The sequence below is a fragment of the Rhipicephalus sanguineus genome, chromosome 4 (genome assembly GCF_013339695.2).
Source record: "Rhipicephalus sanguineus isolate Rsan-2018 chromosome 4, BIME_Rsan_1.4, whole genome shotgun sequence".
NCBI classification, from domain to species: domain Eukaryota; kingdom Metazoa; phylum Arthropoda; class Arachnida; order Ixodida; family Ixodidae; genus Rhipicephalus; species Rhipicephalus sanguineus.
Genome location: NC_051179.1, coordinates 11,291,910 through 11,318,590, shown reverse-complemented (window position 1 = coordinate 11,318,590; position 26,681 = coordinate 11,291,910). Strand labels below are relative to the sequence as shown.

Genomic DNA, 26,681 nt, shown 5'->3' with positions numbered 1-26,681 from the left:
GTATGCGCACTGATACACACAGCGGCTACACGAGACGCGATTCCAGGCGCGAAAGGCAACGCCGCCGCCACGGAATCTAGGCTGCGCATCGGCTTTTATTCGCGACCGAAATGATTTCCTTTTAGCCCGGTTTCAGGCGGTGGCTAACGCGCGCACCGCGAAGTTGCACGGAGGAGATGGCCGCGCAGTGGAGCAAGCTCCGCAGCGGGCGCAGCAGCTCCCCCACCCCGAGCGCCACCAATGGACCTGGTCCGGCATGTGGACGGCGCCATCTCATTGGATGACGAGAGTTCTCCCGTCGTATGTGCTGGAACGCTGCGAGCCGAGGTCGGTCCCGCTTCGGAAACGGGCTGTTCTATGCAAAATCACCTCTTCCGAGATCGAAAACTATCGCCTGAGCATCGTGAGACCAACGGGGATGCGACGGGACGCTCGTGAAGCATGCTCGGAGGGATTTTCAGCGAGTCCCGCGACCGCTTTGGTGAGTGATCATTCGAAAGGTGGTGCCGTGAAGCCCAACTTACCGTCGCTGCTTTTCCTCTGCAACAAGTGGCACGTCTGTTTGTGGCCGGTGCGCCGCATGCCTTACCGACATCATTTTCGAGTTCGTGGAGAGCGACTTTTTCTGACTGCCAAATGAAGGAATACGTAGCTTTAGGCTGCGCGGAATCGCCATTCGAGAGCGGGCCTCGGTTCTAAAGGAAACAGTCCGTCTCACTATAATGGCCGATTTTGGAGCTCGAACGTGTCGGTGGATAAGCGCGTTCGCGCTGCTTAACGCGGTCGCTTATGTTGTGCTCTTAAACCGCACAGGTAGCTTCTCTAGTTGAATAGTTACCGTTAAAACTTACGCAACTACAGCTAGTCCAAGCATACAAGCTTCTGTACACTCGCGACTACTCGCGACAGCCTTTGGTGATGCCTACGTGACTTATCGTAAGTAGGGTAATTTAAGGGCCGTGTAGCACATTCGCGCGCCGCAGAAAGTCGAGGATTTCACGTCTAGCCCGTTGCATGTGGTGGGAGTAGGTGAGAAACAACGCGCGGCGTATGTTTCGTGGCGTCTCGTGCTGGTCTAGCAACCATTTTGCGAACTGCTGATGTTTTGTCGGCGATTCAATTGCTGATAAAGGAGAAGGCGTCTGCAAAGCTTAGCGCAGTCCTCGTGTGCTGCTCCGCCGTGGCGTCGTCGGTGAAAGAAGCTTTGCTTATCCGTCCGTGCACGTGGCGTGAATATTGAATGCCCCGTGCTTTTTCTCCGATGGTCGACGCAGCTTTCGGCGTTGCTCTTGGGGTTTCCTGCTCCGCGCGGCCATGTTATCATATGTGTTGTTTTGATGCAAGTCATTATCAGCGGAATTCCTTAGTCGTGCTTGTCCGCGCCCGGCATTGCAGATTCTTCGCTTTATTAGTGCGCGATGTGTTCTACAAAGCACCCATATTTTTTCAAGTAGTGTCAATACGATCGAGACGTCGCGGACGATGGCATGGAAACCTGTCTAAACCACCCTGTTTACGTGGCGAACTCTAGTTTCGCGCATAAGAACGTATTTGGTGTTTCACGGCGGTAATGTCAATGTAAATCCGCTGTTAGTGATAATTGTTCTGTTTGCTTTGCAGGCCGTTTGATGAAGTACGCCGCCGAATGGAAGCCGTAAAAGCACGACTGGAGATGGACCACGAGGAGGAAGAAGATGTGGACGATCCACAGCAGGACAGCGGATCAGGACACAGCACTGAGAGCGAGGAAGTCACTGACCAGTCCTCCTCTGGCTCTCCCAGCAGCACAGGATCTCCCAAGCATGAGAATGAAATGGGTCAAATCTCCCAGGACAACTCAAATACGGATGACAACACGGACGTAGAAGAGCCACAGAGCGAGATCCGTGATGGTGAGTTCCAGTTCCAAGTCCAGAGCTTCCATATTGTGACTGTGAATGCCCGTCAAGGGAAGAAGCAGTTCAAGTGTGACGTCTGCACAGGAACCTACCAGCATGCTTTCAGCCTCAAGAGACACTTTCTCAGAACGCACGTTAACTACAAGTACCTGTCAGAAGCAGACATCACAAACTGTAATATCAATCTTAATCTTGTGCGTCAGCTTCGGGAAGAAAGTGAATCCTTGGCTTCAGGTGAATCCAAGTTCTTAGGGTTGTATCGTTGCCACCTGTGTTCCACTCTTTTTGATTTACGAGATGAACTTAAAGCACACGTGAGCAGCCATGTTGATGATAATGGCCAGAAGGCTTTCAGTTGTAGCCAGTGTGAAATGACATTCTCTCACCGTCAGAACCTTGTTCGCCACCAGTCCGTCCATTCAGGGGAGAAGCAGTTCTTCTGCAAGCATTGTGACAAGAGCTTCCCGTCGCTAGCAAACCGACGGCGCCACGAAAAGATTCACGAGGGCTCGGACTTGCCCTTTCCTTGTTCATTTTGTGCAGCTTCATTTGCCCATGATGTGCACCTTCGGAAGCATCTCAGGAATCACCACCCCGAATGCTACTACCCATGTGAGTTGTGTTCCAAGTTTTTTCTGGAGGAAGGGCAATTAAAGAAGCACAGGGCCACACATCGAGCTCCCGTTGAGGGAACGCCATCAAAAGGATGCAAACCACCCGATGCGCATGTCTTTGGGCGAAAGCGTGTGAAAGGCTTTGAGCCTGAAAACAAGTACCTCTGCAGCATCTGTAAGCGTAGGTTCACAACATTTATAAGTTTACGCCAACATAAAAAATCTGCCCATGCAGCAGTGCAGCAAGAAAAAAAGACGCGTTCTCTGCAGCCACGAAAGGAGCCAATATCTGTCCGATCTCGTTCAGCGAAACCAGCTACAAAGGAAATGTCTGAGGAACAATTCTACATGACAATTGCTCATCGCATCTCTGAAAACCTGCTCTACCACCTGGATGGCACGTCTACACAGCTCAACATAAAGCAGGACCCCTGTGCCTTTCCTGAGGAGAAGAGTGAGAGGGCAAATGTTCAGTACAGCATTCATAACTTCCCTGCTGCTTTTGATATCACTCAAATGATGCAGATTTACTCAAACCGAGCTCCATCCAGCAACCAAGGAATGTCCAATGATGGCTCAGACAACAGTGAAGAAACAGAGTGCATCTTTCTTGGAGGATCACAGCAGGACCACATCTGGCCTCACAAGAGCAATGGTGTTGCTAATTTTAGGTCGCAGAATGCCGGTGAGAATGTGATAGGACACAACATCCCGGTGACCTTTATATGCTCAGTATGTGCAGCAAAATTTAGTTCGAGGAAGGCCATTGATGAACATAAGATCAACAATCACCCAAATGTTGTTTGCACTCATGTGGAAATAGAAGGAGAAAAAGAAGTGCCCCCGGAATTGTGCTGGACTTTCACAAGTCCTGTTGGGTTCCTTCAGAGCAACTCGGCTGCAATGAGAGCTGATTCAGTACCAGCACCGGTCAACCTGGTGTGCACCAAGTGCAGCTCAAGCTTCACCTCTCGCATTGACCTCCACCAGCACATTTTGGACTGTGGTACCAACTCGGGTTTTCAGAAGCAGCTAACCAGAGGTCACAGTGTGCATAGCCGCCTTGGATGCTCTGCAAGGCAGCTTAGCGTGACTAGCAGAGAAGGCCATGTGAAAGGAAAAAAGAGGCCACACTTGTCTGAGAGTCCCTTAGCCGAGGCTAAGCGTGCTAAGGCAAGGGTCTCTTCACCTCAGAACGATGAGCAAGCCCTAGATTTGAAAATGCATTCTGAAAGCACTTGTGCCGAACAAGTCACCGAGGAGGCAGTTATGGAAGAGCAGGAAGAGGCAGTCGAGCAAGTTGAAATTTCAGAGCACGCAGAAAACACAAATGACCATGTTTCTGTTTCACAAGACACAGGAGACAAATGTGACGCAACTGCACTTGGCACGACTGTTGAAGACACTGATGAAAAAATGGAAGAATTGGACATCGGTGTTGTGCATTTGGACGCAGCTCTTGTGCAGAGCCCTGATAATAAGCAACAATCTAGTCCCGAAGAATTAGTTTGCAATTTAACCAGCAACCACACACACGAGGCTCTGCTAGCTGCAGAAAAGATAGATGACATGCCTCCTAGTGTACCTGAAACGTCTCTTAAAGACGTCTTGCCACAGCCTCAAGAAGACTCATGCGAAGAGGTTAAAGCTGAAAGTGATCAGTTTGAATTTGCAGAGATTGAGCAGGCACCATCACCCATATTTGGCGAGGGCAGAAGAGTCCTGAGAAGCAAGACTGCAGCAGCCAGCAATGCCACTGGTGGTGCTTCGTCTGCTGTGGTCAACTCTCACACATGCAGCACCTGCAAGCGAAGCTTCACATATCTGGCCAGCTTAAAGAAGCACCTCAGAGATATTTGTCCCAACAAGAAAGTGGCTGGGCAAAAGGTTGTAAAACGGAGGAAAGCTGGGAAGTTCTCCAAAAAGGAAGGTTCATCAAGTGAGACTCAAATATGCGCGGAGCCTGTGCAGGACAGCGCAGAAGTTAAGAAGGAAAATTCTGAAACTGCCAGTTCCTGCTTGTCAAGTTCTGTTACCTTCCCTGAAGAAGCAGATACAAGTGGCCTTGAACTTCTTGCCAACGCTTCCAGTATGGCAGCGCCCAACTGCTCCGGTGGGGCATCTTGGTCTCCCAGCAGCTGTCCTGTAAATCAGCCAACAAGCACTGTGCAGACGAAAGAAGTTGAAAGTAAAGCGCTGGCTGCACCGGCCCGCAGGCTTAGAGGAAAAGAGCGTGCGGATGATGAAGACGTTGACCGTAAGCCAGACATCCGACCCCACTCGCAGGAGCATACGTGCCCTTACTGTCTTCACTCGTTTGCCTACCTTTCTAACTACCGAAAGCACCTCCGCGAAGTGTGTCTCCTAAAGAAGAAAGCCAAGCAGAATGGAGATGGCAGTGAGCCTTCCCTGTTTAGCACCAAGACATCAGATGAGTCTCGTTCTCTTGTGGACAGAGCTGATGGCCCTTCCACAGTTACTATGTCTTTCAAGGGGCGCATTGAAAATTCAGTCATCAACCTGCTTAGGAATCAATCGAAGCAGGTCGAACTCATTGGGGCTCAGGCAGCTGCAGTCAAGGATCAACCTGGTGGAGCCAATCATCCCTCGCCTAACTTTATGACCTTCTCATGCCCAGTGTGCCACAAGATCTTCCTCTCCTACGTCAAGATGCTACAACACCGCCTTTCACACAAGCTCCAAACAGATGAGTCATTGGTAAAGGAAGAGAAGACTGATGTTCCCGAAGCAGCGGATGCTCATGATGCGGAAACGTCGTCTGCTGCTGATGACGCAGGGCAGGTTTCGGATGGCGTTCGACGAGCAGATTGCACTCACTCTCCCGCCGTGAAAACAGACGAGGATCAGCGCTTTGATGAGATTCTTATGCGTGTGCGGGGCAGTGACGCCGTTGTAAATGATGCCCTTCAGGAGGAACTCAAGAGGGAAGAGCACAACTATGCGGTTTCTCTTGCTGAGCTGGACAGTCTTCCCGACGAAGACGATGGTGAGGATGTGGCTGAAGCAGAGGCAACCAAGGAGTCTCCCGTTGAAGTGGCACCTTCAGAAGCCAGTGCTGAAACAACCAGGGCAGCAAAGAAAACTGGTGCTGGCAAGAAGAGTCCAGTAAGTGACAGCAGGGCACCTGCCAAAGACAAGGTGCGGCGGGGAATGCGAAGACACTCTGGCAGGGCATCAAAGACAGCGTGCCGGGACAAGCAATAATGCGTGGAAGGGAACCAAGCCATGCTCAAGGTTCTTTTCTTCTTTTTACCACAAATTCGTGACTGCATCTGATGCAGCTTTTCATCACATGTTGGACCTTCCTCAAAGTTTGACACAAGATCTGTCTTTTTTTCAGAGTGAGAAAGCTTGTGCTCAAGAAAACTTTTCAGAAGTTGACACATGTGGCCATTGTCTGCCTTATGTGCTAAATAATGTTAAGGCTGCTCAACTGTGGTGTGTCACATGTAGCTCAGAAGATTTATAGAGCAGTTGTGTATTAGTTTGTGCTGTTACCTTTACAAGCTAAAAAGGATTTAATGTCGAGAAATGCTTGTAAATAGGAACATCTTTATTTATGTTGAATGTATAAGTGTCCTTCTTGTGCTACGCACGTCGTGCGTTTATTTAATTGTGAGACAGAGTGTTTATAAGCTTTCTGTGTGAGCGGCAGTTGACATGCTTATTGACTTCATAGTGTAATCATGTGCCTTATTGTTGTCTATCAGATATTGTTGATTAATTGCAAAGTGTAAGTGTAACGACTTGGATAACAGGTGTTGAGTGGTCTTGCACATGTGCCTTGCTATTAACTGATCATCTGGTGTATCTAAGCAGAATTCTCATATTTTTCTGAGACCAAGTGTACACTTTTGTACTAATTGTACTCCCAAATGTGCCTTGGAAAAGTCAGCCGATATTTTATTGTAATTATGAAAAGTAAAAAAAAAAGTGGTATTAGAAATGAATGTTTTATACAATGCCACAATTATTTATGTTGTTTGGCAAATTAAGGGAAAATATTTTGCAATGTATAATAAATGACATTTTCCTGTCCGAATACCCATTGTCTATGGTCTTTCTTTGACCTATATTTTTTATCTCCTGTTGAGGTGGCTTTTCTGCATGCTTTAGGTGCTGTGAGAGAAAGCTGCCCCAAAGAAAGCAGGCAAATACAAATGCATGTGGGACTGCAAATGAGCTCGGGGGGGCTTAATTTCCTTGGGTTGCTAGAGTTCAACAATAGCTTCAGTAAGAATTTAGCTCAAATTTATTGATTGTATGGCTAATTGGTCAATATTCCATGGCCCCTAATTCCTGTGGCAAATGTTTTTGACAACAACGCAACCTTTCTGCACAATACCGGTCTGCAGTAGTTGGCCTGCAACATCCTGTGCATCATCCAGGCTTAAAAATGGTGCAGACTCAGAGCCTCCTACAAAATTTGACCAAGTTGCATACATGCTGGGGGGAAAAAAAGGGGGAGGGGGTAAAGGTTGGAGGCAATCTTGGCGATTTCCAAACGCTTTTTTACTGGTGCCATGCAGGTTTAACCTCGAGTAATTTTAACATCATCTGTACTACACTGATTTTGCTGATAAAGGTGGCAAATGTCAGTGGAACGGATCTTGTTCCACTAGACATGGTAGATGGTTGGTTTGTAAAGTGTGTTCTTCATGTGAAGTGCGTGCATGTTTATGCCTATATCTTTTATTGGTGCAATGCAATTATGTACAAGGTATACACAAACCTTTTGTGCATGCAGATGCCCTTGCAGATTGTGTGCTATATTAAGAGCACTCAATTGTGCTTTCTTGTCTTCATTAGGTTGTGTCTAACAAAGAAACGAGCCTCTTAAACCTTTTGTTCAATGATGCTCATTTTATACATTCACTCCCTTGCTGCCCTGTGCAGAGTACCAGGACAGAGATTTCTGCCTTTATTCTGTACATGTTTCTTGTCTGCAGACTTTAGGAGACTCGACTGTGGCTCAATAAATAAGGCATTCTGCTTAGCTCAAAGATGTGGCACACAGCTAAGCCATTCAGACTTGTTTTTGTTATTGGAGTAGTTCTGTTGCTGACACATTAGGAGCTCTTATGCAACCATAGGGTTAGGGTTGCCACCTGTCCAGTTTTAGACCAGCCCGGCTGGTTTTTTAGATAGCAGGCCGGTTGCCAGTGTGCACCGGCCGCCATTGGCCGGTGTTTTTTTTCCTTCATAATATCGCAATTATTTATTTTTTGGGAGGCATTTTATAAGCATCAATTCAACAACTACGACGGCAAATATTTATCGTCAATCACCAAAACTCTTAAAGGGACACTAAAGAGCAAAATGATTTTTCTCATATTAGTAAACTACTCTTTCACGATACCAAAAGCATCATGCCGCTTAGTAAAAGCAGAAGACGCTTAGTAAGCGAGAAAACGCGCAAAAACAAAATGCGGGTGCCGACGCCACCTTGAAGTTTCCGCACCATTCGCTGTGACGTCACATGTTTTGACGGCGCCTACTAGGGACTAAGTAGTTCCTAATCGGTAAAAATGAAGTGCGTTGTCCTCTGAAGGGGCCATAGACTTAACATACCAATTTTGGGGTAATTTTGTTGGGCCAATGGCGCCAAAATACGATAAATACACTTTGAAATCCGTGACGTCAAGCGGGGGGATTTCGGCGCGAAACTTAAAAATGAAACTTCGAACTTAATTTTCTCCTTTAATTAATAAACCTATGATGGTGAATTAATGACACTAGAGTTCTCAAAGCATGATTTATCGATCTAAACCGATTCATTGTTTCTCTTTAGTGTCCCCTCAAGCTATTAGTCGACTACTTTTCTGGGATCCCTTCAAGTGTAGCGATCATTGGAATAGAGCATATTGTTATGAAGGAATGGATTTGCGCCTGTATGGTACATGAATATCCGACATTTTTGTGGCATATGCACTCTATACATTTGAACATTTGTTGGTGTCTATAGTGCCACTGGCCTGTTGGATTCAAACGCAAAGAAGAGCTTTTTATGGACGAAGTATTGTGGTTCCTTTTCAGTGGAGCACACTCAGAGCAATAAGCAAAGCATCATTCTAATCATTCTGATTTTTATGCCAGCAATTTATTTATTAGTATTAGTATACCCTCAAGACCCAGAAGGTGTTACAGAGGGGGTGGGTACAATATGAACATGGCAAAAGTAATAAGTGAAGGAAATACAACAAATAACAATAGTTTAAAAAAAAGAGAGAGAAAAAGAGAACAAGAAAAAGAACACGAAAAACAATAGTGTGCAGTTACAGCATAATGTGTTTCGACACTGCGGACTTGAACAGCCCTTGGTCCTTAGTGGCAGCAATGGAGGGGGGAAGGTGGTTCCAGCCCCTGCTTGTCTTCGGAAGAAAAGATTGCAAAAAGTGGTTGGTGTGGCAGAAAGGAATGGCTACTTTATTCGGGTGGTCAACACCGCATGAGATGTAAGCAGGTCCTGAAATTAATTCCTCTCTAAGTACTTGATTATGAAAGAAAATATTATGAAAGAGTGACAGATGGAAAATTGTTCTTCTAGTGACCAGATCTGGGAGTTGAAGAGTAGATTTCATTAAGGTCGCACTGGCAGTACGAGCATAGACTAGTTGGTTAGCTCAGTGTGCTGTTTTTGTTTGTGCGATAGGTTTATTTGGCTCAAGGAAAACAATGTTACATTAAATGGCACTGCATGCTGAAGACTTGACATAGCGTCTATTGTTAAAAAACAATTTAATCTCCTGTTAAAACCATTTCCGCCCCCCCATCGAAGGGCCGGTTCTTTTTTTTCGGGAAAAGGTGGCAACCCTACATGGCATCCTTCCAATTTTCCCAGGTTTTGCTCTTTCTGCACTCGCTTATGCTTGAACCTGACCTCGGCTGGCCTTCTGGTTTCAGTGCGGTGCAGCTTGAACAGTGAAAAAGGCAGACAAGGATAGTGGGTGAGGGTTGGTGCCTTGTCAACCCTAACGTACGTGACGAGGAAACTTTCACTAATGACCCATGAGTGTGGCATCACAGAAATTTAATCGAGCTCTAGCACGCCTCTTCAGAGTGAACAGTGGCTCTGCAGAAAAACTGAATCACCCGTAGCTGCATGCCAAGCCACTTTAAGAGACCCTTAAAGGGACACTAAAAGTGAAACATTAAATTGGTTTAGACAGGCAAGTTATTCTTTCAGGATGCTATTGTCATTAATTATGCCATCACAGGTTAATTATTAGAGGGGGAAATGAAGGTCAACATTTCATGTTTGAGTTTTGCACAGAAACTTCACGTAAATGTTGGTATGATGTCAGGAATTTCAAGCTCATTTTGCATATTTTGGCCGCATTGGTTCAATGAAATTTTCTTAAACTTGCTGTGTGAAGACTTCATGTATCTTAGAACACAATGTAAATAATTTTTAGCAACAAACAATTACGTAGGCCTTAGCAGATGCAGTCAAAATCTGTGATGTCATGGTGTGAGCTGCTGTGGGAATTTCGAGGTGGTGTCACCACCTGTATTTTCTTTTTGTGCATTTTCCCACTTACCCAGCGTCTTCTCGTGGTAAGAATGGTTTCGTGAAGTTGTAATTTACTAATATGACAAAAATAGCCTTTCTCTTTAGCATCCCTTTCAGTAGCATTTAATGTCGTAAGCTTTATAAGATGCTGATGGCCAGAATATTGTGCATCTGGGGTTTGCATTACATGAAGATGTGGTGCAGAAGGGTAGGATTCCATACTGTTATGCAAGTCTCAGGTGTTGAGTAACAGACAAGAGTGGAAATCCAAAAGCGTCAGAATTGCACCCCAAGGTAGAGACAGTGTAATGACCAGAGGTCAAACAAAGGATGTCTGTGGTGTCAACGTTACACCAAAGGGACTTCTCTTCATCATGAAAGCAGGTGCTTTTCTTGGCAGCGTTTACACATGTCCCTCATGTGTCCCTCTACCAAATTAAGGACGACAAATGTTCGTGTGGAAGTTAGCACCACCAACCTGGTCAGCAGAAAACTGACTACAAGGAAAGATGGGCCTCAGAGAGTTGAAGAGCCAGCAATAAAAAAAAATTCAGCACATCGTATGCGTTGTGGGAATTGGTTTCATGCGAAGCAGTCAGCGAGTAGTTGTCTATGCAGCATTTTCTGGCTTTGAGCCAAGCGTTGCGAGGTGGATCGACGTGTTTTTGTAAGTGTAGTAGCTGTGCGCACATCGTGGGCTTACCAGGTACGTGAACAACACTGGCGTTTAAGGGGTAACTTATCGTGCGACGTAACGTCAGCCCTCACGTTAGAGTGCATACATCAGTATTATTGAACCTAAGTGCACTTAATGGTGCAATCATGTGAATATCGTATGAAACTTTCGTTAATATATTCCTCCAGGGTCGACAATGCTTCAATATAGCTTGCTGAATCATAGGTATACAAATGTAAAGGTAGAAACATACGTAGATAGAAACGCTCAAAGTGCCAAAGGTTCGATAAGAAATACTTCGCGTGTAAAAGGGGCAACATTAAATAGGGGAAAGGGTGCAAAGGGTAAATGAAGGCATGGAACGCATACATTACACGTTGAAAATAAGATAGGAAAGGAAAAACAAGAGTGATAAGCCAAAGTACAGTAGCAAAGAGATGTGCACTAGACAGTAGCAGTTGTCTTGGGGTGTGAATGAATAAATTGCAGAAAATTTAGTAAGAAATGGCTTATGGGGAGAATCAGACATTAAGGTGGCGGTTCCACTACCACCATCTTGCCAATAGTTCGAAAAACGACAACAGACGACGCCACTCATCCACGTTTGCAGAAAGCGAGAAAATTGCGCGCGCAATGTATGGTCAGCGTCGCCTCGCGCGTGTTTTATATGTTATATGTCGCGCTAGGTGACGGAAATCGGCCGACAAAAAGCAAGGAGCACAAACGCGGACGGCGTCTTTCACCTACAATAGGGGCCAACTGTTGGCGTCGTTTCAACGACATGACGATAAGTGCCCCAGTTTGTAAGGACAAACGCTCGCTTCCTATTGCAGCCCTTGAGAAAGGACAGCGCAGCGTCTAAATCAGGGGCGGCGCCAGGATTTTTTACTAGGGGGCACCCACGACAAGTGGGTTCCTTCAGGGGGGGCGGAGAGGCTGGGAACATATGCATTGTATTTTGGCTATGCTTGCTCTTGGGGGGCAAAGGGGGGCAGGCGGAAATTTTGGGGGGGCTGGAGCCCCCCCAAACCCCCCACTGGCGCCGCCCCTGGTCTAAATGCAATCGCTTGAGAACAAAAGAAAAAAAAAAACACGCACGCACACTGGTGCGTACAACAGCGTGCACTCATACACGCACACACACACGCTCTCACCCACACGCACGCGCTACGCTCTCACTAACGCACTCACTCACATAATATAATGTGCCTCAGTGAAATAGTATTGAACAAAACATCAATCAAACGCTTCGCAGCGTTTCATTGGAATTGGCCGGCCGATACTAAAACAATCATTTTGGTTCATTTTAACGACCGTGCCAGGGACTTTTATAGCATCGCGCGAGCACATGTCCTTTGTGTGTGTGTGTGTGTGTGTGTGTGTGGAGGGGGGGGGGGGGGCGTGCTTTTGCTTATTACAATTGGAGGAGGAAAAAATGGACAGACAGATTTCAGCAAATTATAATTCGAGAGTTATCTGCGAAATTTCATCCTCTCAAACTGCAATAAACGGTTACTAAATAAAGTACATCTGATGATCAATTGAACACATGACTACCACTAATTACCGGAGTTAGAACCTCTTAGAACACATGCTTCTGCCAGCGAGACGTCTGACAATGAATGCGTTTGCGTGAGGAAGAAGACAATGATTTTTTCATGTGACAAATGATTTTTTTTCTCTTGGGAACAGCAATAAACCAAGATGGTTTGTGCGTTGGAGGGCAGACACCCCGTTATTTTCGTCCCTTTGTTCTCATTTGTAACCTTTCGCGACGCTGTGCAGGCGCGTTCGTGGTCGTCTCGCACGAGCGTTTACAACGATGAAAGCCAGGCGCAAGACGCGCGTAGTCACACATACTGCTGACGGTCGGATAAGTTAGTTCGCATTTTCCGTGTTAGGGGCGCTCAACGCGGCCTAAAATTTTATTTCAGAATGTAGTACAAGATTGTTAAAAGCTTAGTTACCGTCTCATTTTGCATACAGCTAGTAGGGACCAGTTTTGTGTTACTTCTAGAGTTAATACAAGAGCTTGATTGTTTGAGGACAAGTATTGAGATTGCATTGACGCTCGAAAAGCAGCAGCCCATTGGCATCGATTGCGCTTCGGTCGGTTATTTCATTCAAATTGTACCACGGTCGTTTTCTTTGATCGGCGTTACGCAGCTCCTTTTTAAATCAGTTTTGATATCGCAATGCGAGTTTGTGCGCCAAATTTTACATGCCGCTGCCACAAAGCGAACGTGTCTAAAGCCTGTGAATCACGTCAGCTGCGGCGCTTCACCGGCTGCCAGCGTGAAAATTCAATGCCAGCAAGGAGCTCGGAGACTACCTATGAAAACGGAATAACCATGCACCATGTGGGTGTGCGCACCGGTGAGTGAAGATGCACTGCTTTGTATTTGAACATAGCTTTTTTTTGCATGCGCTACAGTTTTTGTCATTTCAAAAGGTTTTACGACTCGTCCAGCTGATCGGATGCACCGCTTGTGGATTCCAATGACATTTTCTAAGATTATTTACTTCGTCCTCACTTTTCAAAAAATATCTTTACTGCTAAACTTTGTAACACAGATCACAGCATGAGTTTTACCTATTTCTGCACAAATTAGTCTTCTGAGGTAAATGCTCATAAGTCCAATGCATGGTAGAGCCAAGTGAACTTATAGTATGTATATGCATTTATATATTTTCGTAAGTCTACAATCATACATATTACATTTGCACATACCATCTAATTGAGGCTTGGTCAGACACGGTCCACTGAAGGTCACCATCAAAACAAATTCACAAACAAAGCAATGTTATGTGCACACTATTTTTCTCATGCAGTGCTCTTATATACATTCTTCTCAGACGTGAATCGCAAATCCACTCACGTTTCTACCATAGTAATCATTATTTTTTCCTCTTCCAACCCAACCACAGCCTCCAAGAAACTGCTCATATCAGCACACGCTCGGATGCTTTATCTCTGAACCTACCTCAAGTCAGCAGAGGATGTTCCACTACTGAAAGTAAATTAGTGGTCCCAGATCCTCACAAGGTATGGTTGTGGACACTTTACTTATTGAACCAATTTTTTTTCATCATTTCTTTCTTGCTTTTTCTCATGACTCATTTTTTTTTCTTCTCAGAAAACTGGACAAAAGAGAGATCATTGGTTTCCAAGCTACCCACACCAAGTCGTAAGAAGCTCAAGAGTCGCCTATCCACCACCAAAGTTTACCAGGCGGACAAATGCAAGCCTTATACTGAAAAGCAGTGATAGTGTACGGTATGTTGAAGCAGTACAAAATTGGGTCCACAAATTATTGCTTCTTGCTTCATGAATTACTCAGTTTAGAGGAAATGTGCTGGCTTCAAATTTCTTGGATAGTGCATGTGATGGGGTGCACATACTGTACTTTAATCTACGTGTGAAACTGCATAAAGTATCACATGTAACTTGGTAGCAAGTGGGCCAGTAGTAGTGCATATTTAGCAGCACTTGTTTTTCCCAGTGAATATAGTTTGCTGCAATTGTGGAGGCTGTTGCAAAGCAATGGCAGGGAAAGCTACAGTAGTGCTGAAACAAAGAGTTATGTGTACCGATTGCTTGTAGGGGGGGACATTGTGAAGATTCTAAAATATAAAACTGTGTGCAAACATTCGTGGCTTCATTAAACAAGGCATTTCGTGTAGTGGTCACCTGGAGAATAGTTTCCGGGTCGCTACTCTGGAATAAATAATGACGTTTGATGATGGGAGTAGGAGAATGGAAGCATGTGCATAAGGACATTTTGGGCAGTGCTCTATGAAACAGGCTGTTGAATTTGTAAAGCATTTGAAAATTTAGTCTTTAGTTTTATTCAATGAACTTCGCCAATACATTAATGGGATGATATGTAAACAGACATCCAGAAAAGAGGGTACAGCACCGTTGCATTTGTGCAAGCAATTTGTTTTGTATGTGAAGTGGAACCACAGACAAGTAGCAAATAATATTTGTTCTAGATAACAGACCTCAGACATGACACGGAGTTTTTAAAAGTATGTTTATTTTTAACATGAGTGCACTCAATAGATACAATCAGAGTTCAATAGAGTTGGCCAGTGTTTGTGCATGTTAAAGATTTGAATGTGTAATAACTGCTATTTCCTTGATATTGGCGTGAGCTGTATATCCAAAAAAGACTAGTTTTGTGTTCATGCTTGTGATGCGCTGCAGGTAGACATGGACCAGAAAAAACGAGAACAACACAGGGTGATGCGCAACACCTTGTGCTGTTCTCGTTTTTTCTGGTCCGTGTCTACCTGCAGCGCATCACAAGCATGAAGACATGCTATCTAGCCCCTATTGCCGCCTTATTAGTTTTGTGTGACACCCGTGTTAATATTGAGGCAGACAGTTAGGAGATAGTGAAGAATGAAAATGTAAATTCAGCTTCTGCAATCGTCCACCGTTTAAGCAGTGTCTTTCACGACTATGCACCATTGGCACCAGAAAAAGTGGACTAATTTATTTATTTTTCAGTGCGAAACATAGCAATTAAACAAAGAAGCTAATTATACACATTTTACAGAAATGATTACTCACTGCCAATTTTTCCAACATTGCTACTATTACTTCCAGCACTTCCTAGCTGTCTAGTATAATACTGTTCCAAATGTATCTATTGTGCGCGCACACATGTGCAGTCTATTGTCGGTGCTGTCCACTGGTACATCATTCTTTTTTATTTATAAATGAGTGCTTTCAGGAACACGCTCAGGCATCCGCTATCACATACGTCAGTTGATAAACAGTGGGCGAGCAAGGGTAGCTCACTTCTCGAAACTTGTCTTCCGTGACAACCTTCACAGGAACGTGCACTTGCTGAAATGTTGGATTCAGGCTAAGGCTTTCCTTATTCGCCAACAGTTACTCAACTGAAGTGTTTGTCACTGCAACCTCTTTTGAAACATGAACCAAGTTTCCTTTTCAACGTGATACCGTAAATGGTGTTTTCCCAGAATACACGAGCTTAGCTGAACTGAAAGTTGAGCTAAATGGTCGGAATTCATCGTAAAAAGATCGGCGCGCAGGCACGAACCCAAGGATATTGAGCACAATAACGAGAACACGTTATGTACAGGAATAGCTAGCACAACAGTGTGGTTTCATTTTTTTTTTTTTCAGCGCCGAGTGGCTCTCGCCAATGTGTTGTCAAAATAGTACGTCGGGCTGAGGCTAATTTTACTGGCACTGCATCTTTTGCGAGCTTTGATGCTGTTTGTTTATTACAGCTCAATCGTCAAACGCGCATGTGTAAGTGAGAAAGAGGACGGGCAGCACTGTACGCAAGTACTGTGCAATTAAGCTGATGGATATTTCTGTTTCTTGTATGTATTGTTCAACTCTGTAACTGACAGTGCTGCTTGTTTACATGTATCCTGCTACATTCACGATTGCCAATAAACAATGTAAGCTTACTTGCTTGGTGTGTTTTTTGCCAGTTGAGGCCTTTCGGTCACCTGGCGACGTAACGGAAATATTTGTAGTAACGAAAGGCTGCCGCGCGCGCGAATACAACCCCCGGACAGGAGTGAATAAACGCCTAGAACCAGCGGGCGCGCACCGCGACCACCCGCACCCGCCAGCAATGCGGCAGCCATGATGCCCCAACGCAATGATGATGATAGTTTTCGCAGCGCCATCTCTTGGTCGGATACTTTAGTTCACAACGCCACCGCTACCCTTATTTCCGTTGCACTGTCAAAGGTACAGTTTCCCTTCTGTAAATGGTAGTATAAGTGTTCTGTGGTATAGGTACATCGGCCAGCGTAGGCGTGCACACGAGGGGGCTGGGCGCCCCCCCCCCCCCTTTGGGAGGGAGAGAATACAACATTTATTGGTAGAAATAAGTCGCTATTGGGGGTGGGCCTCCTAGTCCGGAAGACCATTGGCTGTTGCCGCTGCCCGGGCACGACGGTCGACCAGGGCTTGTTGCTGCACTGGGTCAGAGCTGGACAGGGTCGCCTTGGGGGCTTACATGACCGGTCATGTAGGCTTTTACAGAATCCAGTTTTTATTTATGCTTGTTCTATAAAAGCATGAATACACTTATTTGTTGTGGAAAGCTGTGGTTTTCCTTTATTTTGACTTACAGGCACCATCGACAAGTTTTCCGTTTAGGTTGCCGCAAAAGTTTTTCAACAAAATGTTCGTCAGTAGCATATGTATCGGCACTATTTTGTTCATGTGGCCACTCTCACGTGCGTCTAAGTCAGGTTATTCTTCGTTGACCAGACATTGCACTGTCCGCCTTGTACTTTGCTACGAACTAGTTGTTATCCGATCATTAGTAGTAGTTCTGGCTACGCAGCAAGCCGCTTTACGACAAAGTAGCAGTGCGCAACAGCGTTATCCACTAGGTAGAGTAGTCCTCCTCAGTCGAACTGTTTCCTGACACCGTAGCGCTCATTAGTGGCAAAGACAGTGATCGTCTTATGCGAAGTGAGTGCGTCTTTTCACAAAGCACAATATAACTTTTCCAGGGTCCCGTACATTGAATATTCTGCCACGTTGACTAGAACGTTCTGCATCTTCAACAAAGTCTCGCTTCTGTCGCATCGTTGCAACTAGGATGTAATACCTGATTGGGTACAACTTACCACTACTGGTCAGTGGAAGTTGTCGGCACAGTGCTCGACAGGCATACTTTGAAAATTCCGGCAATGACAAGCTTTCATACGTTCACCATCGTGTCCCCTTTGAAGCGGCGCTACATACGTATCATTCACACGGCATGTCAGCGTCCTTCCTTTCACAATTTCGAACCTCACAGGCACTAAAACACTCAAAGGAATGCGCAAAACACGAGCAGCTGAACCACAAAGAGATGCACATTACTAAAGACGTGCCGGGGAACACTGGTTCTAAGAACGCGTGACGAACGCGCAATCTTCCTGCATACCGAAACCATTTGCCGCTTGATGAGACCGCCCCACCTGCTGACGTGGGGCGAGTGGAAAGGGTTTATCACTAATCCCTCCTCCTTTTACGGTTGGTGTTTGTTACGCGCGGTGACTAGACTTAGCTAGTGAAGCAAACTATGAGGCCTGGAGATATAATTCATGCCTGTTTTCTTCGTTTTATTATGTTTAATTGCGCCACTTTTGGCGAACGCTTGAACTCGCATAAAGTAACTTGATGTTTCATTTCATAGATGGAGCTACCACCAAAAAACGCCTGTGAGACTTATGATTAATTGAAAATATTTTGTTTGAAGCACTGAGTGATCAAGTTAGTGAGCACAAGTAGATAAAAGACACAATATGCATCTACTAATGTGCAATACTCGTTGGCAATTAGCGTCTAAAGAAAACAAAAAGCGAGTTTCTACGGGACTGGTCAGCAGGAAAATTACGTAAATTCACTGCTGTCTTGCGGTTTCCCTAATAAAGATAAAGGAATTTTTCTCTTCATAGAATCATAGAAAGGGCCTTGCTTATTCATTATGTAGAAGTTCACAGTAGCAGCTTCTATAGTTTTGTCGCTTCATCGGTAATGCGTGACCAAGTACAGCCATAAACTGCCGCATTGACACAATAATAATTCCATCAAATTTTCGTCAGAACACAAAGCAACTTCGCATGGAAAATAAGTGTAATGTAGTCTACGTAGCCACTAAATATTATTGTTCTGCTTTGAAAAGTAAAAAGATATTCTCACAAAAACCTTTTAATATTTTGCCCATTTTCATTAGAGCGTAATAAATTACTAATTATTTATGGCTAATATCTCTTCATAGAAACCTTAAATAGCACTTCTTCTGAAGGCACGGTAAATTTGGTCTTGTTTATGTTGAACAGTTTCGCCGTACTGGCAGTACAACGGAGGCTTGTACAACGAAAATGCCTTTTGTTGCTCATACTATTTTCATTGCTATTAGGTAACGCTTCCGTACAGGCATTAACACCAGGTGTCATTAGAAAGCGGAGATCATAAGCTTTCTGATTATTACAATTAATATTTATTTGTCAAGCGCAGCGAGCACAGTGCGTCCGCAAATAATGCGGTAAAATGCGGAGGGGGGTTCGCCGGAGTGGGACCGCCACCTTAAAGAAAAAAGGGGGTGCAAAGGGTATTTTTAGTTATGTTCTGATGAGATGTACAATTGCAAAAGTTAACTGCTGCTGTGTACACTCTTGCCATCAGTGTAATATGCAGATTTAGGAACACAGGTTTGCCAGCTGGCCTGAGCACTGGCCAATCTGGTCTTTCCACCTATCACTTCTCCTCAGGAGCCCTGTTTGAAATGTTCACACTTATTGATTGTGATGTGCGGACCTTGTGCATGAGATTGACTTTCCACATCTTACGTCTCCGGGAGGGTGGATTTAGTTTTAAATATCAAAGTGAACTAATATTCAACTCTGAGGGGTTGCCTGCCAAGAATGACTATGAAGCAGACCATATATAGTGGGGACTCCAGATTGATTTTGGTTCCTGAATATTTTTTTAATGTGCACCTAAATCTAAGTACATGGGTGTTTTTCCATTCTTCTCTCATCAAAATGCTCTTGCCATGGTCAGGATAAAAGCTGCGACCTTGGCCTCAGCCACGCATCACCACAGCCACAGGGTGGCAAGTATTGAAGTTGTGGCCCGAAATTCACTTCGATTTCCTTGTAAAGTTTGTTGGCTGTGTCTATGCAATGCCCATTCAATCCAACATTCACAGTCTGACCTGTTTTGCCGACACATTGAGTGTGGCTAATGAACCTATACAGGTAGTGCGTGCCAACCGGATTTCGTTTCATGAGCATAATTCCTTACAGTGGTTCTGATATTTAATTGTGACAGCATTCTCTAGACCTTGCGCCAAGGGTGAGTGCAGGCTGTCATGTTGATGGTATACCAAGGGCTCACTTGCTGATTCAATTCTTCTTTTTTTATTCTGCTACTTGAAGAACCTTCCCCTTATTTCATCTTCCCTCATATTGCTCCATCAACTGTGTGCGTTACTTCCCCATTGAAGAATTTTGGACTATACATGAAAAAGCTGTTGCCTGACAAGCCCACTGACAAGCCCACTAGCCAAAACACTGGCTTTGAAACTTCCACTGATTGGCCACTGTTGGTGAGACAGAGTGAAAGTGACTTACGATAGTATTGCTTAAAGAGTTATCTTTGGGTACTTTTGCTGTTCATAATTGTGACAGGGCCTCTAAAACTGGTTTGTAAATTGTGTGAGTGACACATTTCTTCCCATTTCTACTGACAGACAAACCCATTCCCTCTTTGCAGCCAACGCAGTCTACTGTTGATGCCGACATAATAAGTAACTATGTATCCAGTGGCTGCAGGTTACGTCAATAGTGAATTGTAGCGTACTTGATGCATTTCAGAAAGATGCACTGCTGTTATGCAGAGAGCAATATTGTTAGGAAGTCAATGTTGAAATTAAGTGACAAGCAAGATGAGGAAGCATGGCCTATACTTGCTAAATAAATGACCAGCACAATGATGACTTTGTATTTATGACTATCGATGAGAATTGGCTGGTCCAGGCCGGTTGGGGGTCAATAAGCTGATTGGCTGATGAAGCCATAGTGGTAAACTGTAAATATATCTGTATACCAAACAGTGGCTGTGCTGGTGGACGTTTACGCAAAGTTTGAGTTACTTTATTACTCTGAAATATGTATTCGAAAAGCTTGCGTATGCAGCATGCTCAAACAAAGGATGAGAACACAGGGCAAGTGCTGACTTCACTGCATTTTTGTCCACTGCTTATTCTTTGTAAATGCTATATAGAATAATGCCACAAGCTTTGTAGCGCAGGTGTGTAGATTCAGCATCCTGCTGTATCCTTTTCAGAAATGGACCAAAATTTGCTAGCATATTTAGCAGAACAATTTTTGTCAGGCACAAGAAAGATGCAAGGAACTTGTGGTATTACAATCTCTGCCATCATAAGAGAGGCCAGGGGCACTTAAGGGTGTATGCTTCCAAAATCAATTTTGTTTTGAGTGTAACTTGTAACTCAAGCCTAGGCATTGGCTGTGTATTGTGCCATAGTTACTAGTGAGTGACAAACATGTTTGTTTGGCAAAGTTTATTTCATTAACCTGCGCAGGCAGTGCTGGAAGACAGTACATGAGAAGAGAACATAGAGACACTGAGCTGACAAGCACAGCATGCATTTATTATGCAGTGCTTTTCTCTGCCTCTGACACAGACAGGTCAGCGTAAATGAAAAAAGAGGTGACAAAAGAGAAATCTCTTTCCTTGACAATCCTTCCCAGCATAATGTGTTCTCTTCTCATGTCTTGGCTTGCAGGCCAGCGTGCGGTGACAATGAACCAACAAGTCCATCAGTCTATTGTTGCAAGATTTAATTGCATTTAATTCGTGAAGTATGAAGGGAGGACTTTCCGCTAGTGGCTTTTCGGTGTGTCCAGCACGATAGTGTCGCATCCATCTGGTTTCACTCGCCGCTACGCTCACCCACCTCGATCCGGCTAGCGACTCGGACCGCTGGAGGCCTTTGCCACTGAAACCGGACTACTCCATTGCGTTTAACCACTTTTCTCCTAGAAACTTTACATGATCATTGTTCCCCTCCTCTCGTGACATTAACGACTTTCATTCCTATCTCGCGATCCTTTCGAATTCCTTGACTTGCACAGCCGTAAAGGTGCTGTCTTATCTTGGGAACTTTTGGACAGGAGCACAGGGCATCAGGTTCGAGCCTGATGAGCACTGGCCAGGTCCAAATCAAACTTCTAGTCCTAGACGATGAACCACAGCGCGACTTCCCAAACAGGGACAAAAGGAAGGTTCGTCGTGGGTTCGTCATACTTCCTCTCAGTAGCGTAGCCAGGGGAGGGGGGGGTGCACACCGGTCCCCCCCCCCCGACCCCCCCCCCCCCCCGAAATTAATTTTTTTCCCCCATGGGACACAGAGCACAAAATGACAATCGACCCCACTTATCTGCCCATACCCAATGTCGGATCAAGGAGGTGACCCCCACCCCGAAAAAAATTTCTGCCTACGCCACTGCTTCCTCTTGTGCATTGCCAACTCGCCCAAATTTTCACGCTGTCTAAACTTCTAGATTGCGGTACGCAGCAGATGCAATATTTTTTTTATTTCTTTCATCTTGCACAAATGATGCGCGAAAACAAGAAACCGCCTGCGGTCACTCCCGCATTCTTTTAAAAAATTCCGCCGATGGGTGTGATCGCGATCGAAAGTTCGTGCATACCAACGCACGTGAAACTATATATATATTTTTTTCCATGCATAGAGAGGGTCTCGGTAGCTCCCACCTCGACGATCAGCTATGGGCCATCCAGCAAGCCCGCGAGGCGGCGAAGAGGCAAGACCTCGACGTCCCCACGTGGGAGGCCTAGGCCAACGAACCTAAATTGCTGGTTCATAATAAAGTTTATTCCTCCTCCTCCATGCATAGAACCAAGTTACTCTATTCCAAGTCATAGAGTTAATATACTGTTCCAAGTTTGCTTAAACCAACCTCTCGCTTTCTGTTTATTTTCGCTAAGCACAAGTAGCGCAAGTACGGTCACAAGCAGAGAACATACTCATGCAGCACAAGGGCACAAGTGGCACAAGGCACAAGCGCTCTCTTTAACAAGCCGCAGTTGTTCACCGCAGTCGCGTACGCGTTTGTGCAGGAGGCATTGGCATGATGAAATGCTACGGTGCGCTTAGCTCGCGTGACGAAGGGTGCTTTAAATATCAATAATTAGTTAAAAGCAAATTAGTTGATAGATTCGGCGCAAAAATATTTTTGCACTAGACCGAACGATTACCAATCGGCCTTGCGATTACCACGGAGGGACGGAGGTTCATCCATGGCGTGCCGGTTGTTGCTTCACTGCACAGACCGTTGTCACTCCCCGTGCGTGTTCTCTGTTCGAAAGTGATTGCGCTTTGAGGACAACGATCTTCGCACCCCTGCTGCCAGTTCTTTGACGTCGTTTCACATTCAGAAGTTGCAAACACGACTGCATCGGCCCCGCGTTCTGAACTGTGGTCTGCTGCGTTGCTACTTTGACCAACCATCGAGTGGCGAGAACAAACACGTAAACGCTTTTTAGTAAATATAACTCGGTGCCAATCGTTGGCACGAGTAAATGTGCTGTAGGGCTGCTGGGTGACCCATGTTGATGGTGGTGTCTTAACGTAATTTTTCAACGTAATTTGATAACATCAGCAACACAAGAAAGTGGCTGGACTGCGAGCGATCTAAAGCTCCATACTGGTGTTTAGGGAGAAGTTTCTTGAAGCGCGAGTTCTGACGGTCCTTTGAGGAATGACACAGGTGTGAAACAGAAACAGAACCACGCGCGGAGAGTTCTTGCTTAACGAAACGCGTACGAGTGGGCCTTTAACAAACACTTCCAGCATGGAACAAGCACCTCCTAGTGGAACGGCTAGCGGTAGTACTTCAGATCAGGCAGTGAACAGCCTTGAGCCGAACGAACTCGAAAGTGAGAATCCAGCTGCAGCACCACGTGACCCATCCGAAGGACAAAAAGCACCTCAAGTCCCTGCGCGCAGTGGTCGCCATAACCACGAGATCAAACGCAACGCACAGGAGCACACCTGTCCGTACTGCCTTCACCCGTTTGTGCACCTCTCCAACTACCGAAAGCACATCCGCGAAGCATGCCTCTTGAAGAAGAAGAAGAACAAGCGAATCGGAGACTGCAACGAAGCCGTGATTAGTACGAGGACACCTGGTGCAGATGATTCTCGTTCTGTTGAGAGAGCAGATTGCTCTTCCGCAACGAATGTGTCCCTTAAAGAACCGGTTGAGAATTCAGTCATCAACATGCTTAGAAACCAGTCGAAACAAGTTGAACTGATTGGGGCCCAGGCTGCTGCAGTCAAAGATCAACCCAGTGGGGCCACCAACCAATCTCCACCGAATTTCATGACTTTCTCGTGCACAGTGTGCCACAAGATTTTCCTCTCCTACGTTAAGATGCTACAACACCGCCTTTCACACAAGCTTCAGACAGACGAGCCACCGGAGAAGACGGATGTGCCCGATGCAGCAGTTGACGTAGAGGTGTCTTCAGCAGTCACAGCCAGACACAGTATTGATCGTGCGCCTGCAGTACAGACAGAGGAGAAGTGCCTCAACAATGTTCTTATGGGTACGCAAGACCGCGAAGGTGTCGAGAGCTCAGTTCAGGAGGAACTTGGGAGCGAAGATCCAAACTGCATCATAACTCTAGCTGAGCTAGACAGTCTTCCTGATGATGACGACGATGATGATGAAGGCGATTCTTCCAGCCTTCTTGAAAAGGAGTCTTCGCAGATCAGCCCTCAAAATAAAACAAAGGCAGCTCGTGTAATAAGGAAGCGTAGTGCAGTCAAGAGGAGGCCAAGAAACGAGCGCACTTCATCCAAGGACACAGCGCAACGCAAAATTTCTGGCAGAGCATTGAAAACCACTTCCCGGTGCCAGCATTAATGATGCTGAAGGAAGGTGGTTCTGTTTTTGGCTATGTGTATTTTTAAACTTGATAACTCGTGGATGTGTTTGGTGTGGCCATATGTTGATTGCTACGTGCCCAAGCAGTACGTCCCCAACTGCAATGTAATATCTGTTAGTTGTTGAGGGATACTTTTTGGACCCTTACTTGCTGGACTAGTGCTATGATGCTGCTGAACCAGTGGTGTATGTATTGCTGTGAAATGGATGGGGCATTTGTACAAATCACAGTTTGTGTTAGATTCTTCCTCACAAAATGGGAAATGTTTTTCTGTCGGGAAATGTTAGTGAGTGAAAACAATTTCACTTGGGTTTCTTTGTGTTCCCCATTTCAATACTGTTTCCTGCTTAAAGGGACACTAAAGTGTATAATTTAGTCAGTAGTGCAAAGATGGCGAAGCAAGACGGGACACAGTGCCTGTCTCGCTTTCGCCATCCATGTGATTCTTTGCGCTACTGCCTGAATTATATACGCCCCACTGGCCCATCTGTCTGTCCTTTTGAACTAAAGTGAAGCACTAAATCACTTTATACTAAAAGGTTATTTCTTGAGAAACTCTATTCTTGTTAATTTTGCGATCATAGGTACATTATTAGAAGATTGAATGAATTTCAAAGCTTCACTTTTGAATTTTGCACCAAAACGTGAATGTCTTTGGGTTGTCGAAACGAAAGGAGAGGAATGGATCGAGGGGCTTGTTTCTGTGTCGCACACATTGCATCGCAGCCTGAGCAAAGATCTGGCATCGGAATATTTTTCCTTGAACTGGACTGGTCTTTTTCATTATGGTTGCCTGATTTTCTTCCTTTTTTTCTTGCTGACTTTATGGCAATAATATTGGCTTTACGCAAGTTGAGTATTTCAATTAGTTTTACAGCTTCTTCGGAGTACAAGCACCTTTCATTTCCCTGGTGCAGCGATTTATCTAATTCAAGGATGATGGAAGTTGCCATCAGGAAATTTTGTTGCCGTGTTGGCTCCTTCAATTTTTACTTACATAGATCAGGTTTAGTGAGTTCCCCTCTGTGCCTCTCATGTAATCAGGAAGAAACGATTGGTCATTTCTTTCTATCCTGTCGCCAGTTCACTACATTGAGGAAACGAATACTATAGTCAGATACAACTTCAGAAGTCCGCGGCATTTCCTCCTCAGAGACCGGCGCACACAACTGCCTGCACTAATGGTTACGCACTCCAGTCTCACGTCACAAGCCGGACGGTCCCGCCTTCGGAGAACACTGCCGAGCGCATGAGTGGGACCCTTTAGTTGCGGAGGCAATCGGCTGCTGCACTTTGGGGGTCGGGGCTTCTCCAGACTGCTTGGAATTATCAAAATCAGTTATTTTTTATTTTGGGGCTACTACTCTGGGATACAGCGACAGGCGTGTTTTCTTCACTTTTGAAGAACTTATCATTGTGACTAAAAGAATATCTTGCTAAATTCTGACGGCTTTAAATATTTCATTACTGATAATTGGCACCTCAAAGCTATAGGTTAATTAACTGTAGCATCTAGGAATTTTGCACTTAAGGAAATATTAGAAACATTCACCCACTACTCGGCCAGTCCCCTGCATTGGTTATGTGCCATGCCCAGAGGACCAGAACAACAACCTAATGAAGCCAGCAGGTGGGGACCAAGCCCACAAACTTTGAATTCAAAGCCTGTGGGTTCAGCCACCATCAGTGGCTAGTAGTCTTTAAATCCACTTTAATTCCTTCCCATTTGTGCTGTAATTACCACATTGCACTTAAAGACTACAAAGGGCCCCTATGATGTCATTGGCTGTGACGTTGGTAATGCCTTGGCTTCATTAGGTTTTGATATTAAGGATTTTAAATACTGTCTTTTTGTCATATTTTGGCAAGGATGGTGTAATAAAATTTCTTGAAACTTGCTAAATTAAGTCTCTGGCTTCCTTGGAACACAACGTAATTAATTTTATCAATATAGTATCATGTCGGCCGTAGCAGATGCCATCAAAATCTGTGACATCACGAGTTGGTGTGGAAACTGCAAGACAGTGTTGGCCCCGGTGTATTCTTCTTGCACGTTTTCTCACTCAACAAGCGTCTTCCAGCAACAAGAGTGTTGTGAAGAAGTAATGTGCGGAAAATCATTCTTCTCTTCAATGAAGAAATAGGTGTCGCATTTCAGAGTTGCTTAATTTGTCAAATGAAGCAAATGCACAAGCTGCATTTCCAGTGCACTTTGAATACACTGTGAGTGTTGCACTGAGAGTTGCACAAACAACAGGAGACTTGCATTAAATAAATACTGACATATTTTGAAGTTGCAGAAACTGCCACAGGGTCCTTGCAGACAAAAAGATGGCCAACAAATATTTTATTCTGATGCTAAAGTTGGTCTCCAAATCCTGTGCCAGGCATCATTTGCACTATGACATCATGATGCAGCAATATTTGCTGACATCACATGGCTATTATGACGTAACTC

General features: G+C 45.0%; 1 protein-coding gene across 1 annotated transcript; it reads left to right on the top strand.

Moving 5' to 3' along the window:
- LOC119389378 (uncharacterized) lies at positions 1–24,896 on the top strand. The gene is made up of 4 exons (XM_037656603.2): positions 1–481; positions 1,621–5,734; positions 21,421–21,542; positions 23,052–24,896. The coding sequence occupies exons 2-4, from the start codon at positions 1,646–1,648 to the stop codon at positions 24,199–24,201; spliced, it is 5,361 nt and encodes a 1,786-aa protein (XP_037512531.2). The 5' UTR covers positions 1–481; positions 1,621–1,645; the 3' UTR covers positions 24,202–24,896.
- The last annotated feature ends 1,785 nt before the right edge of the window (positions 24,897–26,681 follow it).